The following is a 20,238-nucleotide window of genomic DNA, read 5'->3' on the forward strand; positions in this document are numbered from 1 at the left end:
GGGGTTTGAGTTTCAGCCTCGGCACTTCTGCAGCACACCAAGGAACTGAAGGGAGAGAGGTTCATATTTATTAATATGCTTTGTCCTGTGTCTACATTTATTCACATTAAAATATTGTTAGGGTTAAAGGATTACATTATAACATACCATACTGTGTAAGCACAAATGCAGGCTAACAGGCAAGATGAAGCAATCTTTCTCATAATCTCTTCAGCTTGTTGCAACCCTCACCATTTCACTGTGTCCTAAAGTGTAGCTCCATCACATGTCTGTTCCTCATGTGAACTACTGTACACTGATTCAGATGCTTCGCCAATAGCTCTGGCTAATAGTGTACTTAAAAACTTCTATTTAAAAATTACAAGGGGCACTCTCAAAACACTGCAGTAATTAATTAGTCACATTTGCATGGTTTAAACAGAGAAGAGACTGTGTCAAATGTTTCCTGCTAACTGTCCCAGGTCATTACTTTTTATTCAATGAAGTCTCTGTAGTCCCTCTGTGCTATCTGCTCTGCATGAGTCCTGAGCCTCAGTCTGTAGACAGACACACGCAGCCAAGGATACAGCAGCTTTATGTCCCCAACAAGAGATATGGAAGCACTCAGGTAAGGCCTTGTACGTTTGTTTTAGCACGTTCTTGAGGGAACAATATACAAAAAATAATAAATAAATTTAAAAATAATAATAATAATCATGTTGATAAAATAAATAAAAAGATTTAAAGAGTTCCCAATAGAAGAGCCTTGAAGTTTTATTGATATTATTTAAAAACATTTGTGTTATGTTTTTAATGAAAAATGGGAATGGATTCAAGTTTACCTTTTCACGATTCCTTTTTGAGCTTAAATAAGAAAATGTAATCTTCATGTAAATGTGCATAAGATATTAATTGTGATTATGTACTTTCTTATTCATTGACTTCCTGTAAATAAATAAATAAAAAATAAAAATAAAATGAATAGTGGTGTTGTTTTGAACCCTATCAATAACAATAATACACACCATTGGAGTTTGTAACATGACTTTTCTTTTCACATCCTGCACAATTATCTAGGGCTCTGTTTGTCCCTAAATGGTCTTCAGATGTGCGTCTTGATGGAAAAACAGCCATAGTGACTGGAGCCAACACAGGCATCGGCAAAGAGACAGCCAAAGACCTGGCCAGCAGAGGCAAGCCCCACAGCAGCCGATTAAAGTCACAGTATTAAACAGTTGTACTAACAGTAATGTGTGCAGGGGCCAGGGTGATCATGGCCTGCAGGGACATGGCCAAAGGAGAGCAAGCCGCCCGTGACATCCTGAAGGCTCTGAAAGGAGCCAAGGTGGTCGCCAGGCAACTGGATCTAGCCGACACCAAATCAATTTGTCAGTTTGCCGAAAATGTGTATGACAGTAGGTGGATGACACGGTGTCCTATTATAAAGTAGCTCCTATCACCTAAAGGTATCACATAAAGAGACTGCTTCGTGACTTGCACTTTTTCCTCAGCTGAGAAAAGCCTCCACTACCTGGTTAACAACGCAGGAGTCGCCATCTGCCCTTATGCAACGACAGTGGATGGATATGAGATGCAGTTTGGAGTCAATCATCTAGGTAAAACTAAAACAAGGAGGAAAGTGCATGTCTACTTTGATACTAATGGCCCATATATTTTATGAGACTTGTTTGGTTCTTACACAACATTAGAATATCAAATGCATTGGAATAGATTATATATATATATATATATATATATATATATATATATATATATATATATATATATATATATATATATATATATATATATATATATATATATATATATATATATATGTGTGTGTGTATATAAAAAGATGAAAGATGAAAAATACACATTTTAAAAGGAAAGTGAACTTAAGTCGTACTTATGCACTTTGTGTACAGGCCATGTAGTTCATGAACCATAACCATGACATTTACTGTTACATATATTAAGTATCAAAAAATACCACATCATTAATGTTATCTGGACAATCCCAAAAAAGAATGAAACTCATTTGTATGCAATGCCATGCATTTTTGAGTCTAAGTTGTCCTTGTGGTTATAATAATTGTGAGAGTGCAGAGCGTGAGGGTAAAATTAATCAAATAACTGCCCCACATCTTATGAATGTGATAATAACATGTTTTATCCATGTTTAATTATCTACTGACTTTCAAAACCCACTCTCTCAAAACCCTTAGTGTTTTGTTGGTTAATTTTCTGTATTGTTGATTTTATGTGTTACCTCTAGTATTTTTTATGTCTTTAAGCTGTTTTAAAGTGTACTTGAATGTCATGAAAGGCTGTGTTAAATAAAAATGAATAATAATTATCATTATTTCTCCCAAATCTTAGGTCATTTCTTCCTGACGTTCCTGTTACTGGATTTGCTGAAGCACTCGGCCCCATCGCGAGTCATTAACGTTTCGTCGGCTGCTCACGCCATGGGCAAGATTCAGTTTGACGACCTGAGTGGAGAGAGGGACTATCACCCTGTCAGAGCCTACGCACAGAGCAAACTCGCCAACGTCCTCTTTACCAGGGAGCTGGCCAAACGGATGGAGGGTGAGAAACAAGCATGAAGCACTCTGCATGACTGCCTTTAAACGTGTGTGCGCCTGCATAGAAAATGGATCTGAATGTGTTGCCAGTGTGACAGTCCCATGGCCCAACCACAAATGCGCAAAGCGAAAGATGAGATAAGATTGATGTGTTTGGAAAATAAATAGTTGTTTTCTCTCCTCCTTAAAGGGTCCCCCTATTTTCTGATCTATGTTATAATGTGGTTTCCTCATCACAAACATATCCGGAGTTGTGTTTGTTTAACACACAAACCCTCCATATTTAGGCTGAGTTCTTCTCTCAAACAGAAAACACTCTGTTCCACATCTGATGTTATGTGGTAATACACAAAGCTCCACTGTGTTTTTAAACTCCATGCACCTTCACTAAAATTGTTTGGATGATTTCAGCCATGCAATTTCACATCTCTACTGAACAAAAGGTAAAAAGTTGCTGTTAACCGCTTCATGACATCACAAGGTGGAACAGAGTATTTTTAACTTTGGAAATAGACTAATAATTAAATGTTGCTCATGTGTGAATGAAACAAACACAACTCCTGCTATGTTTCTGAGGACGTAACATGGCTAAATGCTCACAAGACTCAATTTTGCTGAATACAGAACCTTTAACGATGAGGATGTATAGCTTCAGTCACTTAGAATTGCTTAAAAAAAAAGTACAAAATATTATGTAACAATCACAATTATGCATTTCCCAGCATTTGGTGTGATGGTTTACTCAGTGGACCCCGGGGCGGTCAACACTGAAATCACCAGACACATACGGCGCCCTCTTGTGGACTTATTCAAGACTTTCAGTTTTCTGATCAAGACCCCAGCAGAGGGCGCCCTCACCACCATCTATTGTGTCTGCAATCCTGACAGTCAGATGATCAACGGAGGATATTACAAGTGAGTGAACTAAATGTACTGAATCAATAAAATAAACTAACATCTCGTCACAGCCACAAACATCTAAGCAAGCAGCAAATATTCATAAACCAGTCAGATAATTTGAAGTATCATATAAATGTTATTATGCAGTCATTTCTGGCAAATCCAGTGGAAAAATATATAAATAATATTAAGAAGTAAATAAACAACTGACCTTTAAACACAAAAACATAATTATGAAATATAATGTTAATGAAATATATTGTATATTGGTATTAGTTTAAAGTGCTTGTTAAGATTGTATAGCTCATATAGAACAATATAAGTAAACTGTAAACTAGGGCAATTGCAGTTAATCAAATTTTAATCAAGATGATATAATTAACTTGGTCTACAACCAATCCTAAGTCAGAAAAAGTGGTTTGGAGTTGAAACTTTGAAGGAACAACAAACATAGCACTGATTATAAGTCTGTAATGTTCATGAAATTCATCTTGAAAGCCATTTTTATTTGTTTTAATTCAAATTGGATAAAATGATGACTGATCAAAGCTAGAGATTAAAAAAATATTTTTTGTCAAACATCTCCCAACCCTACTTTAAAAATGAATGAATGAGAATCATAGAAACAACAAATGCATAAATAAAAATGCTAATATAATGAATTAATAATATCACTTAAACATAAAAGAGCATGAGACATTTTTGGTGAGTGTGAGAAGGAAAGAGGAGGTACAGACCCAGTTCAAATGTTGTATGTAACTGGGGGTGTTAAGGAGAAAAATATGGTAATATGCTGTGCCATGTGGGAGGTGAGGGTCAGATAAGGTGAAGGTATACTTTACCTTTAACAACATGGCTGAGGGTCAAGTGTATGCGTTATGGACCACTGCTCACGGCTGTTTTTATTCATGAGTCTATGTCTTCTGTTGCTTCTAGGGACTGTGCCAATGCTGAAAGCTGCAGAGCCGGTCAGGACGATGCTACAGCTCTGAAACTGTGGGCTGTGAGCTGCCACCTGCTGGGGATTCGCTGGAGATAAAGCACTGTTCAGCATAAGTCATCTCGGGAAACAGAAGACAAACCAGGACTGAATTATAAATAAACTAAGCATTGCACTTACTCTGGTGCCTGTATGTAGCATGTTGGAGAATCTTTGGAGGTTGTATGCACGTTTTGACTTAAAGAAGTGGGGCAATAACAGTTTACCTTAAAGGACCCATGTTATGCCATTTTCTGTTCCTATGTTATAATGTTGTTTACTCATCAAAAACATACATGGAGTTTTATTTTATTTCATCCACACATGTTTAACATGTAAGATCTTCTTTAAAACTGAAAACACTGTTCCACCTTGTGATGTTATGTGATCATACAGGAAGTGCTCCACTGTGTTTTAAGACCCATACACCTCCACTAGAATCATTAGGATAATTTTAACCGTGGAATTGCCAATCTCTACTGAACAAACTGTACAGGGTAGCTGTAACTTGAAAAATACAAGACATGAAATGATGGAACAGAGCATTTTGAGCTTTGGAGATGTAGACTAATAATAAAGGATTAAACGTGTGAACGCAAAAAACACAACTCCAGGTATGTTTTTAAGGAGCTAACAATATTATAACATGCTCACAATTGTCACATGTGTATAATATAGGACCTTTAAAAAGAAATGAAAGTGAGTCTTGACTGGATAAAGCAAGACAGTGCATTGGTTAATTAAATTATTTAACCATATTTATTGTTCTGCTAATATTATTTTTTTCTGTAAAGCTCCTTTAGTGCCTTCTGTAATTTTGTGCGTAATTCTCTTATAAGTACCATATAATTACAAACTGTAGTAGTTCCACCTCAATTTCCTATCTGCAAGAAAGGAGCTTAGCCTAAGTGTAAAACAAATGAAATAAACATACATATAACATATATTGATGTTTGCAATGTAGCTATTTGAATTACCTCACGTTTTCAGCAGCGGGAAAGCTGGGGCACCATCTTGAACATTGCGCAAAGAAATCTCTTTTTGCACATAACATTACAAAGTATTTCTTCTTCTGGCGTGAGTTCGTCCAATAGTGGAGGCAAAACTCACCATCAATGTTGTCCCTGTCCCGGAAACATGTGGATCAATTATGCGCGAAGTCGATCGTGATTGGTTCGTGCGTAATTTTGTGATGACAAAGGGGCGGGGAGATATGACAGACGAAAATCGCTTAATGAACTGTTGGAGGGGGACCGAAGAGCGCCAGAGTCCATTTCTCCCTCAAGTGGATCCTTGTTCCCGAGAGGTGTTTTTTACTGGCGCGTAACAATGTACTGCAGGTAAGTAAATGACCAAATCACCAAAATATGGATAGGCGACAGGCGACAGTGTTTGGAATGCTGGAATTTTAAGGATCTTAAACTTGCTGTCTGGCTGGTTTGCTAAAGCAGAAAATATGGTTTTGCACTTTTTATATTTCAGTTATGTTTATATGTAAATATAACTGGATTAACATTTTCTTATTTGATCATTTGTAACCATAGCCTCAGCATTTGTTCCACATATGCTCTGTACAGGCAATCCTTATTTAATGTGTGATATTTATGCGATAATGATGTCTGATTACCTTTAATCTTTGAATGGTTATGGTATAATGCTACATATACTTTGATATGATATCGTAAAAGTTCAACACCCCAGAATTTTTTATTTTTTTTATAATACCAATTTATTGTTCAGCTTGACTATGGGGAGAAAATGTAATTATGAAGGACCACCATTAGACCATTATTAATAGGAAATCCTGTAACTTGCAGATGCAAAACTTATCATATTATCATATTTATAGTTAAGCTTTTCAAAATCATTTATTTATTTTGTGACAGTTGTATTATTTTTGACCTGAGGAAAAAGGTCATCTGAGGTTGCACATAGTTACCTCATTGGAAGAAATACATTTGTGAATATTTCCTTGTGTGTTTTAGAAGCATGTGCTGCAATCGCTGGTCCTCTGATGAGAGGCTGGAAGGGAAGACTGTCATCATTACAGGTGCCAACACGGGCATCGGGAAAGAAACTGCCAGAGACTTGGCGAGGAGAGGTATCACACCGGCTTGTCACTCCGTCTGAGATAAACAATCTATTTCTAGCTCACAGATATTGACTTTCTCACTGTGGTTTCCTTCTATGTTCACAAACTCTCAGTCGAGCCCCATTCTTTACTTAGGAACCCGTTTCTTTTGAATGCCCGGCTGGATTAAAGGCTAGACAGCGTGACGTGACCTCTGCTTACAGACCTCCAACACTGCAGAATGCATGGCTTAACTCAATAATTCCTTGTTTCAATAGCCCACTATGTTAAGTACTTGCTCTCAGCATGCAGTAATTCACATACAGATACGGCATCAAAGGTTATGTCAAATGCCGTCCTTTCTCATTTACCTAGGCTGTTATCAATATGGTTTTCTGCCTTGAAATATATTTAGGTATATATGTCCAAATGTAAGATTTAAGAAAGTAATGAAATACTTTGATTATGTTGTTTGCCCATTTAATTTTTGGTGCTAAACTTAAAAAGAAACTAGTCATGAATAAAAATTCTAAGAAATACAGATTTAGTATTAGTTTTATTTGAATATTATGGCTTTTCCTTAGGTAAATTCCATTGTCTATGTGTGTGTGTATAGACAGGAATTTTCATGGGTGAAATGGTTGTGCTCATTAGATGACGGTGATGGTCATGGTAGACAGACGAAGCATCAAGGGGACAGACAGAGAAGGCATTGTGCATTCTGCTCCCCTCCCCAGCCACAGGGGCAACAAAGAGACACACACACACACACACACACACACACATGCGCACACACACAGGCGCTTACACAAGGCTGGGTGCATGAAAACTGTTTATGCACTTGAGTGTGTGCATTGGTCTGAAAAGCACAGCAGCACCCCAAATGCCTCCTACGCAAAATATGACTTTCAGTAGTGTAGGAGAAAGTTGATTTGTTTTGGTGTACATCTGATCTAATAACCAAATATAAATCTGTAACTATGATTGACTATTGCACGGCTAATTTGTAAACATAGCTTGCTGAAATTTAAATGAGCCATATTACACTATTTTCTGATGTATATTACAATGTTGTTTCTTCATCAGAACTGGACTTTTGTTTTGTTTAATTCACACATGTTAAACACACAAATCCTGTATAATCCTGTACTCTGTTCCACATGAAGTGCTCCACTGTGTTTTTAAACTCCATGCATCTTCACTAGAATCATTTGAATAATTTTTGCTCTGGAATTACCAATCTCTATTGAATGAAATGTAAAAGGTAAGTGTTAACTACTTGAAAACTACCACTACTACTTCATGATAACACAAGGTGGAACAGTGCATTTTGAGCTTTAGTGATGTAGACAGACTTATACTTAATGATTATTCAAATATGTGTGAATGAAACAAAACACAACTACAGGTATGTTTTTGAGAAGGGCACTAAATTACAGTAGAACTTAAAGTCTTAAAGCTCACAAGAATAAATTTTCTGTAATCTAAGACCTTTTTGAGTAACCCATATCTTCAAATCTTACAGAATAGTTTATCATATATATATATATATATATATACTTTAATACATTTTGTAATGTATAGATGGACTTACCATAAAGGAAAAGTCATCACATACAAAACAACAAAAATAACACCCAAAAAAGGAAGAACTATTAGCATATATATATTTCTTTATGTAAGTATAGAAAAGATGTAGATTGAGAAGCACAGTACAGCACCCCAAACACCTCCTACACAAAATATGACTGTCACTGGTGTGAGAGAGGTGTTATATTCACCATATTTTTCCTAATCTAATAAACAAATATGAAACCAAGGCAATGATTTATTATTACTAGAAGGGAAATAATAACACTGCTATCTCTATGCTGACTTATTGTATCACATTTTGGTAATGGGTTCTTGCAATAACATGATGACAGCATAATTAGGTTTGCGAGGATTCATTAGACAGCTCCATCGCTCACGGTGAGAAAACTTACCAGGGGAAATCAAATGTAATTGTACCAATCATTTGTCTTGTAAAAATATGAGTTTTTAGTTTGTCAGCGGCACTCAGCGCCAAAAAGCAAATTTGAAGGGCAGGCCTTTACGGAGAGCATTGTGTGAAAAGTTACGATTGGGACTGAACTTTACATGTATTGTCCATAATGAGATTTTCAGCTTGTATGTTTGTGAACTATGTAATTTAAATGAAGCAACTTGTCATGTTGAGGGACTGTGTTAACAATTGGGTTTTCCCCCATGTAAAGAGCATGAGATAAAGAAACACACATGATGAGAGACAGACCGCAGCTTCAGGGGGGTGGTGCTTTGTGCAGTGAAAGTTGTCCTCGTCAACCCATTCTAATCAGCTCATTAGGATATAATTAAAATTAGGTTAAACAAAGGGCAACTAGCTGATTATGTAAGAGCATTTGTTGGCTGTTGGCTGTAACAACATTAGAGACGTTTTTTACAAGAATAACTGAAGAAAGTTTTGTTTGGTTTTATGTGGCCTGTATCAGAACCAAATATAGCTCATCAATTCAATTAACACATGCTGGGGTCAAATGAGGACATTACATTGGCTTACATCAATTTCCTGGAGACTGAGCTAACATGAACCATAATTACTTCTTGCACACAACCTTAACCTAATCCTAAACCCACATCCCACCTTTAAACTATGTTGTTGATCTATTAATAAAGGACTTTTATCTCATGAGCACATTTGTGTTCTCCACTGACTTTATTATCAGTTTTCAGTTCCCACAAGGCAAAAAATACCCACCCACTCCAGTGTTTACATCAAGGTATTTTTGTATTCATATATAAACATAATATTTCTGGCATTCATAATGTATTTACTGCAGCTGACCCTCCTGCCTCAATCAGCCTCATACTGTGACTACTATGTATACTATATTGTATGTATACTGACCTGGGTAATATGGGTGAAGGGTTTCGCCTCAGGACACATTGACTGCATAGTCTGCATAGGGTCAGAGTGACAATCAATCCATTAACCCCTGGATGGTGAAAACCCACTTAACTTCCGGCCCTGCTTTCACCTCCAGCTATAAGAGTCACAAGGGAGTGAACATGCACATTTATATTTCGAGATGTACCTTTTATAATCTCTCTTGCAGGTGCTCGAATCATCATGGCCTGCAGAGACTTGGAGAGGGCTGAGGAGGCAAAACAGGACATTTTAGAAGACACTGGGAATGAGAATCTAGTCATTAGAAAACTGGACCTGTCTGATACTAAGTCTATCAGAGCATTTGCTGAACTGATCAACAAAGGTATAGCACCCAAACTAATTTAAAAAATCAAGAAGTGTGCATTTTAAAATACATTTTATTATTTGTTTTTAGAGGAGAAACAAGTCAATATTCTCATAAACAATGCTGGCATAATGATGTGTCCTTACTCCAAGACTGCAGATGGCTTTGAAATGCAACTAGGTGTCAATCATTTAGGTAAGTTTTAGATATTTCACTCTTTCACTCTTTTCAGTAAAAAAAAAATGTATATGATGGAATTAAATAGCAATTGATTTGATAGAACATAAAAATTGCCACCACTGGTTGGTGGCTGGGTGGAAGAGAAAGTTCCCACAAGTTTCTAAAAAGAGTAAGAAAAGTGCAATTTCTTCAAGCTGTCAGTGAATTTCCTGGAGATTGTTGACTGCAGTGGTATTTTTGTCTTTGTGCAATGGGAGAGAGAACAGCTTGTGCTCCAGCATTATTATCCATATGTTGAATATTTAAATTTATCTTTGTCATTTTTTAGCTTTGTGTGGGCATGAATCACTAGACTTAACCAAATGGTCTGTCTCTGGTGGCAATTTGACAGTAATGAGTACTTCAGTGTTCACGCAATGTTACAGGGTTAAGAACAAAACAGGAACTTAAGAACAATAGAGAGATATCTATATCTTTAAAACTTCCTATGGGGGACATATGGAAGCCCTGAACCCATTTTTGTATTTCCTGTTTTAGTCTACAACATTCTTAGAATCAGCATAGGATGGCACTTAGTACTGCAGTGCATTTGACCTTGTGGTTGGGTGTTTTTGTTAAATATAGTTAATTTAGATGTCAATATTCAATGTATACCCAGATACTAATCAATACCAGACTAGTATTCACACTAGGGCTGATCTCTAATAGATCACATTCAAGAAAGTATTATTTTTGTTTGAAAATTACATTCTATTATTAAGAAAATGTTATAGAAATTATTAGGTTCGATATTTGGGTATTATCAATTGGATATCTGATGTCTGATGGCAAAGTACAGTGTTATCAAAAAGAAAAACTGTCCTTTGCCCCCATCTGAGAATATGACATCATCACATTCGTGAATCAGAAAAACACTATATGTAACATTTGGAAAAAATAACTGAAATGAAATGTCTGTTCCCAGGCCACTTCCTGTTGACATATCTCCTTTTGGACCTTATCAAGCGCTCTGCTCCTTCTCGCATTGTTGTGGTGGCCTCTGTGGCTCACACATGGACTGGACTTCGACTTGATGACATAAACAGCGAGAGGAGTTATGATACTATGAAAGCCTATGGGCAGAGCAAGTTGGCTAATGTCCTCTTTGCACGATCACTAGCCAAAAGATTGCAAGGTAGGCAAGAAGCTCGAACAGGATGAAAAATATGTGCATTGTAATTAAGGGGGGAATCATATGTAAAAACATGCAAATATAACCAATGGGGTCATGACTGCTGCATGCACCGTATGTGGGATGGTAATGTTCTTCCTTCTGTGTTTAGGCACAGGGGTGAGTGTGTTCTCTCTGCACCCGGGGGTGGTACAGTCAGACCTATGGAGGCACCAGCACCAGTGTATTCAGGTGGCAGTGAAGATTTTTAGGATATTTACAAAGACAACAGTGGAAGGAGCTCAGACTACTATTTACTGTGCTGTGGAGCCCGGTCTGGAGAGTCAGAGCGGAGGCTATTTCAGGTAATCAATACTTTAGAGAATGCTTGTTTGAGTACTGTCCCCATATTCACTCTAGGCAACCTCATGATTTGAAACATTTCCTCACATTGGCTCGCAATATGAATATTATCCTGTTATGGAGATACTGTGATATTGGATAAATTGCAGATAATTTTGCACAATATGCATGCGTTTCAGAATGATGAGAAACAAGGACCGTTGCCATGGCGATGACCAATCTGAAAAAATATTATGAATTCTTTTGAATGCGATAAAGTCCTCAAAATGTTGCATACAACAGGAAGCTAAAATCCATGTATATTGTAGGAACTGTTAACAGTTTCTAGAGTAACCTTACTTCATATCGTATTCTCCTGTTTTCTAACCATGATAGAGGGAACTAGTTAAATTTAAGTTGTTAGCCATAGTCCAAATGTATTTCTAACTTTCATAACTTGTGATTCTTGTTTATTAATTATATGCAAATCTTACCACTGTCAAGCAGCAAAGCAAAGATTGTCTCTGCAGAAATTACAACAACTCCTAGCAAATCAGCTTTATAATTAGATACAAACATTGTGCATAAGTTTGGACTTTTACAATATAGTGTAAAGTACAACACAAATTTAGTCTCTGACAAGAAAGAAAAAGTGTGTGGGGACTACTGCAAATCACACTGGTTTGTTTGTGTTTAGTGACTGTGCTCCAACGAGATGCTCCAGAGCCGCCTCCAATGACGACTCTGCCCAGAAACTGTGGGAGATCAGCTGCACCCTGCTTGGGATCACATGGGACTGAATGGAACAGGAAGAGTCCAAATAATGCATATATAGAAATCAAACAGCACTCATCAGCACTTTCACTTAGCTTCAGTCGAAGAGTTAGATCATTTAGGAGCACCAGTAAAGTACAATCTGCTTTATTCACATGCCAGTTATTGAATGATATTGCTTTGTATGTCACAGGTTTCATGTATTATTGGTTAACTGATGCAGTCTTAATAAGGATAATTGCTGCTAATATGATGTAAATGTGTAGCAAAAATATAAGTTACGATGTTCAACCATTATGTACATAATGTAAGTAAACAGATTTTGTATTAGCCTATTATGAATCTGACCTTTATTTTCTCAGAAAGCAGGTCTTTATTTTTATCCCCTAGTTGGGAGAACAGATTTTCCCTCATTTTTTCAGGGGTAAGGAAATATTTTTAAAGATCAGTCAAATGTTTGGGAAATTACAATAGTGTATTAGTAGTATTCCAGCAACCGTTATGGTCTCTTCCCCCAGCTCATCACAATACTCGTTCATGGTCTGCTAACTTTTGATTTAATTAAGCACTGAAAGGAAAGATACAATATTTTCAGAATAATCTTGCAGCATAATTTACCACAGAAAGCAAACATTAAAAGAATGTGCTTTTAGAATCCATGTATTAGTGTAAATCACGTGGAAGGTAAGGAGCTGAAGAATGTGGTATAAGCATACAGCCTCAAAGGCTCATTTTCTTTGTAAATGAGCTGTGCTTGTCCTGACGCAGTCAACTCATTTACAACAATACATTACAAGCAAATAAGATTACTATTATTTTTTATTGTAGTTTTTCACATTATATAATTTTTATTAAATATTTGATTAAATCAGTGCTACTTGGGGTGCAAATATACACCATTATTCCAACCCTGAGTGGCAAATTCTTTTTATTTTATAATTTAGGCTATGCATATATATATATATATATATATATATATATATATATATATATATATATATATATATATATATATATATATATATATATATATATATATATATATATATATATATATATATATATATTTTTTTTTTTTTATTCATTAGGCCTCCATGAAAACGTGGGACATGCAAGTAAGTGGGCCGAGGGTCATTATTTTTGCTGTGTGCCCTGCACTACAACCAGAAAACTTGTCCATTACCATCAGAGAGTTGTAAGTTACACCCCCAGTCGATAGACGGCGGTGTGAAGCTCGACACCTCTACGAGTCCAGAACAAGAATCTGACCATGAATCTGACGCATGCGCGGCGTAAGGCTACGTCAGCTCTTCTTCACAAACAGAGCTGCCTGCTGCGACGTGGCCTTCAGTCTTCTGCTGTCTCTTCATCAAACTAGACTCCAAAACAGGTAAGGATTGGCTTTCTTATACTTATAGTGGCTATTAAATATTATTCAAAACAACAAAATAAACATGTAGCTTGAAAACCATTGCTTAGTTCGTTTTTGTTAAGTGATCAGCTGATTTTCTATTGCACACGTCGGCCTGAAATCTTATACCAAGTCCAAGTGATGAAAAGTCAATTTAAAGCCTTAATCTTATCATGTTTTTGTTAGAAACCCTAATCTGGTTCTTCGTGTTTTGTTTTATACTACTAAGAAGCTATAAGACACACATAAAACGGCATCTACTGTATGTTCTTGATGTGTACGTCAGCACTTGAGTTAGCTTTCCCTTTAGCGGTGATGGGTAATGAGCAACACTGATTTTAAAATAAGCAACTATTCTTTTATTTGCAGAAACTATTCACAATGGACCAAGTAATGCAGTTTGTTGAGCCCAGTCGGCAATTCGTCAAAGACTCGATACGGCTCGTAAAGCGATGCACAAAACCCGACAGAAAAGGTAGGTTAATCAAATCCTTATCATCAGTCCAAGTCATTGTTACTTGACGTAAAGATTCGAGCCGTTTAAAGAAATAAATGAGATGTATGTTGTTTTTAACAGAATTTCAGAAAATCGCCATGGCCACAGCAATCGGATTTGCCATCATGGGTTTCATTGGATTCTTCGTCAAACTCATCCACATCCCAATCAACAACATCATCGTGTAAGTAGTCTCACCTAATGACGCAGATCAGGTCTAATACAGGACAAGCCCTGACAAGTATACTGCCGTATACTTTAAATATAGTATAAATGTACATATTGTACACAAATAATTAAAATAGAAGAACTGTGAAAGAAACTCTTGTTTGGGAACCTCTAATCTAGATCATACTGCTATGTTTTTAGAAACTGGTGCACCTTTAATTCATTTAACCAACTTTTCACACGCATAGCTTGAGCTAGGTGTCATTGCTATGCCTGTAATATTTCACAGAATGGCATTAAAAATCTATTGGTAGCACAAATAAAGGTGTTTTTATTGCTCTAAAATACTTTATTGTGAGTGGGATCACCTTTCCAAGTTATGACCATTAATCTGGTGGTGTCACCTGCGTATCTCCATGGTGATGATGAGTTTAATGCAATTCTGTGAAACATTCAGGCAAAACACTCCACCAGAAAAGTTACACAGGCACAGTAAATTTTAAAACAGGACTTGACGACAGATCACATACCTAAATTTAAACAATGTGAACACATCTGAAATGTCATGTGGTTGTGTTATATGGTAAAGCATTTTTTGGCAAAGATTCATACAAAATCAAAAACGGAAAACAAACAATACATTTCTAAGCTTAATAATATCAACATGGGAGCCCATAGTACTTACATCATCTGTTGGATGTAAAAAAATAAGTGAAAGTAGAATACTTAATTAATGGATTGTTATTTATCTTGCAGTGGTGGTTAAATCCCAAACTCCAGGCTTTAAGACAAAGAGATGACAAGGACTATGAAAAACGACAAGTGTTAGTTGGCTGCTGTGGATGGGAGCTAAAGGAGAGGCAATTTTTTTCAATTTTTTTGAACAACATTTGTATTCTGTTGTGTAAATAAAATCATGAAACACCACAAACTGTACTATTTACTTTATTTGCACAAGGCACAACATGTGATATACTATACAGTCTTAAAAACATGCTAAGATACTTTGTTATTCAAGGCAGTTCACAGGTTAAAAAGGTAGACATTCTTTCCTTAAATCTGGCAACTTTAAAATAGGTCCTTAAGACATGCAAGGCAACTGTCTGCAATAAGTTACTTTTGTGAATAGACCCTAATGAAATCTTCAGTCTCCAGGTTTGTGGATGCCCATGGCCCACAGTAGAGGCTGGTCCATGGAGATGGTCACAGGTTTTCTTGGCTTTCCTGGAGGCACTGGTTCATAGGTGTTGGATGTGCTCACCAGTTTCCCAAACTGAAGGACCTGATTATCTGCAGATAAAGAGGCAATAGTCTACAATGGAATACTGAATGAATAATACTAAAAGCAATAATGGTCAGGTAATTTTGTGCGTCCTCATTATTAGTTTTGTATGCGTACCAACTATGCCCATCACAATAACAAATTTTGAAGTATAATATACATTGTAAAGTAAATAAGTTAATAAATAATAGGTGAGTAAATATAGACAATAAATAATAATACTGAAATTAATTTATGCCACTGACACAATAACCCAAGTGCAGATTTATATCACAACAAGCTATTCTAAATGTACAGTATTGTTAAAAATCATGAGCTACAATAAATAAAGTCATATTAAACATTGAAGTACTTAGTTTGCATCTGTAATCAGTCATAGACATTATTAATTCTACTTTCTACAGCTCAAATCTCATTGTATAGCCAAAAGATAACCAAAAATGTCCCAGTAAAGCAAAGAAAAGTACACACGATAAATATTGACTCTCCAAAAATATTGTTCCATCAAACATATATTGAACAATATATGGATATGGCAATTATTGTGACCAACCTAGTACCAACATCTAGCAAAGTTTTAAGATGTGTATTTCCTTCAAGTTATTCTGGACAAGGTGCTTCTTGAGTGAGATTCTGACCATGCAAGGTTGTTTAAGGGTACACAGGGTTCACAGCCATAACCATACACATTGAGAGGCCATTATGCAAAGGCCACTGAGCACACTCCACATTTGAGGTTAGTGAGGTGCAGCAAATGCCCTTATAAAAAGATAAAATGTTTCTCTTTTAAAGGCACAGCCGCCTCTGACAGATAAGGTGACCACTGAAGAGGAGCAAAGCAGCCTTTTATGTAGCATCTTAAAAAGGACAAGATATGAGTCAACAAATTCTGGAATAGAGATTAAATATTGCAAACATCAATGGTTTGATTGATATAGCAACTTTCCTGTTTGACACATCCTGCAACAGATGCCCATATGGCCACTTAAATATGTGATAAGAGTGACCCCAAGTGGGCAAAGGCAAAATTACACACATTCCCCTATACCATGTCTAAGAACAACCATCAGAATACTCTTGAGGTACTGGGGATTAATTGACCTATTATTCTTTGCACTTTGAAATTTAACAAGTATTCTATAAGGAAAAACACACTGAACCATAGTGGGAATGCCAACACAGAAAAGAAAGCTTGTTTGCAACATTGACATTTTACCTTAGCTTATGCATAGTACTGTGGGAGACAGTAATGTGGTAAAGGTGGTAAGTGTTGGTTGATGATTATCTGATTATGATTAGTGAAAAATACATTAAAGGTTATAAGCTTGATCCATATCAGATCAGTCTTGATTCAGGCCTGACATCTAGTAATCTCTAGAAGACAGAAAGCCAATCAAGTAATTAAAAAATAGCATAATTTAAACAAATTTGTTGTTTCTGTCTTAAGTTTTGAATCTGCTAATTTAACGCATGGGTTGTAATGCAGAAAATGGATGGGTAATCATATATTTCACAGAATATTTCACACTATTACATCAATCCAAAACTCAATGAAACCAATAATTGCATGGTTTTAATGTCCCCCAGATAGGAGAAATTAGAATGAGTTTTGCCTATCCACATTCTGTGAATATGCAGTAATGGTATGGCTTTAGATTTCAAAGGTGAACACAAAGGAACAAAGGCTAGAAAGAACACACCATATCATTTGTCCACAGGCAACAGCTAGCACATCAAACAAGGACAAAAAAACTCGACTTCTTCAAAGACAGCCAAACAAGCATAGCATTAGAGCAGCTTGACACGGTCTGGGGAGAAAATAGGCCTTATGTGAAGTATACTTAATAATGGAGCTGAGGCAATACGCACTGAGCTGTTGGGCTATGGAAATGGGGGCTGGCGCTTTTAAATGGCTGGCTTAAAGATCCTGCTCTCAGAAGAGTTCAAGTAAGTTTAGTTCGCCAGGTACATAGCTAGTGATGTAGAGGTGTATATGCATTTTTAAAGGTCCTATATTATGCAAAAGTGATTCTTTGTGAGCTTTAGAATGTTGTTACCTCATCAAACACATACCTGAAGTTGTATTTTGTTTCATTCACACATGCTTGAGTAATCCTCTGTGTGTATCTCCAAAGCTCGAAATGTTCTCTTCCACCTTGTGATGACATGTAGTGGTAGTTTTCAAGTTAATAGCTGCCTTTTACCTGAAATACTGAAAAACTGAAATAATCTAAATAATTCTAGTGAAGGTGCATGGAGATTAACAACACAGTGGAGCACTTCCTGTCTTCCCACATGACAGTGATTTCTGTTTAAGGGAAGAACTCAGCCTAAATATGCAGGTGTGCGTTAAACATGTGCAAATGAAACAAAACAAAACAGCATGTTCATGTTGGAGAAACAGCATTATAACTTAGATCAGAAAATAGCATAATAAGGGCCCTTTTAGTGGTGTTGGTGATTATAGTTAGTCCACAATGTTACAAAATCAAACTGTTGTTTAAATATCTAATTACACAGTCTGGCAATGATACATCTTGATTTATTGCATGCTGTTAAGTACAGCTCTATACAATACAGCTGTAAAAGATATCTTAACAATTTATGTGTATTTATTATCATTTTATATAATCAAATCATTGTGTACCCTACTTCTCACAAGATTGGAATCACAAGAAGTTAGAGCTATTGTATTATATATTTTTTTTATATTGATAGTTTTACTTCTCCTTGTCGGCCAAACAAAAACAATCTTCCCTTCAGGCTAAATAAAATAAATTCTTATTCTGATCTGAGGTCAGAAATTATACTCAAAACATGTACTACTAAAGAGAAGAATAGTCAGATTTAAATGCAATTCTTGATAACTATAACCTTTCTGCTATGGGTGTGATAATACAATTACCAAAATACCAGCGACCAAGTCTTTACATGTCAAATGCTTAAATGTTGTGCTAAAAGTTTTGTCAAAGTTGTTCAAATGTTCAAAGTTGCATATTGAAGCCTGTGGATGGTTTGGGATTGAGAGATTGACCTTTTCAAGTCATGGAGCCATAAAATATTACTTCAAGTTTGATAATGCTAAAGGGCAGCAGTTTAAAATGACAGATGTGATGAAGATGAAATATGCAGTTTTTCACTTGAGGAAATGTCAGATTGTATTTTCAGACCAAAACTTCCCAATAAACTTAAAGGCAACAGATTAGATTAGGTCAAATGATTCCAATAATATTTATTACTATTGAAAATGTGCTATAATTAAAAAATGATAAACAAAAAATGAACAGGTGGAGTGATATGGAAGGTAGGAAAATGTAATAACAAAAGTGTCCACTAGGGGAACTAGAGCACCACAATATGAGCATACCAGGACATTTAACAGGAAAGGCAGTCCTTTTACTAAAACACATTACCCCGCCTGGCCCCCACACGCACACACTAACAAGGCGTGGGTTCAAACTCTTTACCAGGCACAAAGGGCTTTCAGATGGCTTCATTAGTAATCCCCTCCTCAAAGCTGATACCGATCAATAACGACCCCCCAGAGCTGAGGGGGACCGAAATACGCGTCGCACCCCCCAGTGATAACAATGGAGATGTTTGCTGCCTGTAATTGCATTTCCAGCGCCACAGCCCAGAGGTTCCCGTCAGCTTTAAGTAGAGCGTATTTACACAACAAATTACCCAAGAGGGATGGCAGAGGTGGTGGAGGAGGTGGGCGCGGAGAGGGGAGTTAGGAGAAGAGGCTAGTGGACAGGTAGAGAGGGGAATTATGGGTATCTAGGGTCATTTTCAAAAGGGAAGAGCAGGGCCACTGTTGTGCGGCTATATTTGCTTCTCAATGGGTTTTTGTAAACACTTTCTCCAAGGGCATGTTAGAGGGGTTTTGGCATTCGAGGAGCACTCTTAAATATAAACAGCGATGGAGTAAATGTGAAGTATTTTTAACAGGAAAGGCTGCACCTGTGTGGAGGATTCTTCTACATAATACAGTGCATTTTGAGTGAACCTAGTATTTAATACATAGACCAAAGATGCAATCTTCACTAAATGAATAAATAAATGAAGAGTATATGGTGCACATTTGTCATTTCTCTGGTCGGTACCTACTTATCTCCCTGGGGATGTTATTGCTTTGTATGCTTTCTGGATCTCCAGGGGGACAAGCAGGTGGCAATACAGGTCAAGTTGTCAGATCTGTGGAGAGGCTAACAAGCTGTTTTCAAGATATTCTTTAATAAAAAAAACAAAAAAAAACAACAACACACACACACACACACACAATTAAATAGATTCAAGATAACAGGCTATAATGCCATACTCTGAAATACTGAAATAGTCCAAGCAAAGCAATAGTATCTCTATACTTAATTTATCATTATATATTTTTTTTAATATGAAATACCATACAGTCTAGCTACAGATAGGTTTCCTTCATTATTATCCCGAAGGAAATTCATTTTCAGGCAGGAACAATACATAAAATTAATAACATCAATTATATTTATCGAAAAGCGCTGAATAGCTAGTTGAATAGGTAGTCATACGTTCATATACTCTCTGTGCCAGTTGATAATGTGAGATGTACACTAGTCATTAAATCAAATCATCATGCAAAACAGTGAACACCGGGAAGCAGATGATTG

General features: G+C 36.4%; 4 protein-coding genes across 7 annotated transcripts in view; 3 read left to right on the top strand and 1 right to left on the bottom strand.

Moving 5' to 3' along the window:
- Nucleotides 1-438: 438 nt before the first annotated feature.
- On the top strand, nucleotides 439-4,549 carry si:dkey-73n8.3 (uncharacterized protein LOC100150965 homolog). The gene is made up of 7 exons (XM_020925730.2): nucleotides 439-607; nucleotides 1,057-1,172; nucleotides 1,239-1,394; nucleotides 1,491-1,595; nucleotides 2,362-2,571; nucleotides 3,290-3,482; nucleotides 4,404-4,549. Exons 1-7 carry the CDS (start codon nucleotides 576-578, stop codon nucleotides 4,504-4,506), a joined length of 915 nt encoding a protein of 304 aa, XP_020781389.2. The 5' UTR covers nucleotides 439-575; the 3' UTR covers nucleotides 4,507-4,549.
- Nucleotides 4,550-5,775: 1,226 nt separating this feature from the next.
- On the top strand, nucleotides 5,776-12,261 carry zgc:112332 (uncharacterized protein LOC553712 homolog). Of its 2 annotated transcripts, none has more exons than XM_055150890.1 (7): nucleotides 5,776-5,786; nucleotides 6,432-6,547; nucleotides 9,652-9,807; nucleotides 9,880-9,984; nucleotides 10,934-11,143; nucleotides 11,292-11,484; nucleotides 12,159-12,261. In XM_055150890.1, the coding sequence occupies exons 1-7, from the start codon at nucleotides 5,776-5,778 to the stop codon at nucleotides 12,259-12,261; spliced, it is 894 nt and encodes a 297-aa protein (XP_055006865.1). The 2 variants fall into 2 exon arrangements, with proteins under 2 accessions (XP_055006865.1, XP_020781338.2); XM_020925679.2 differs by having other exon boundaries at nucleotides 6,435-6,547.
- A 1,224-nt stretch (nucleotides 12,262-13,485) lies between these two features.
- sec61g (SEC61 translocon subunit gamma) lies at nucleotides 13,486-15,241 on the top strand. The gene is made up of 4 exons (XM_020925718.2): nucleotides 13,486-13,625; nucleotides 14,016-14,121; nucleotides 14,224-14,326; nucleotides 15,067-15,241. Exons 2-4 carry the CDS (start codon nucleotides 14,028-14,030, stop codon nucleotides 15,074-15,076), a joined length of 207 nt encoding a protein of 68 aa, XP_020781377.1. The 5' UTR covers nucleotides 13,486-13,625; nucleotides 14,016-14,027; the 3' UTR covers nucleotides 15,077-15,241.
- tpk1 (thiamin pyrophosphokinase 1) overlaps nucleotides 15,240-20,238 on the bottom strand; it is a 75,869-nt gene continuing 70,870 nt past the window's right edge. For all 3 annotated transcript variants that reach the window (XM_055151036.1, XM_020925698.2, XM_055151035.1), the window contains exon 9: nucleotides 15,240-15,600. In XM_055151036.1, coding sequence (XP_055007011.1) covers nucleotides 15,455-15,600 — 146 coding nt within the window. In that variant the 3' untranslated portion in view covers nucleotides 15,240-15,454. The remainder of the gene's footprint in view (nucleotides 15,601-20,238) is intronic.

The sequence above is a fragment of the Boleophthalmus pectinirostris genome, unplaced genomic scaffold (genome assembly GCF_026225935.1).
Source record: "Boleophthalmus pectinirostris isolate CB_2022bp ecotype Guang Dong unplaced genomic scaffold, ASM2622593v1 HiC_scaffold_15, whole genome shotgun sequence".
Classification (NCBI taxonomy): domain Eukaryota; kingdom Metazoa; phylum Chordata; class Actinopteri; order Gobiiformes; family Gobiidae; genus Boleophthalmus; species Boleophthalmus pectinirostris.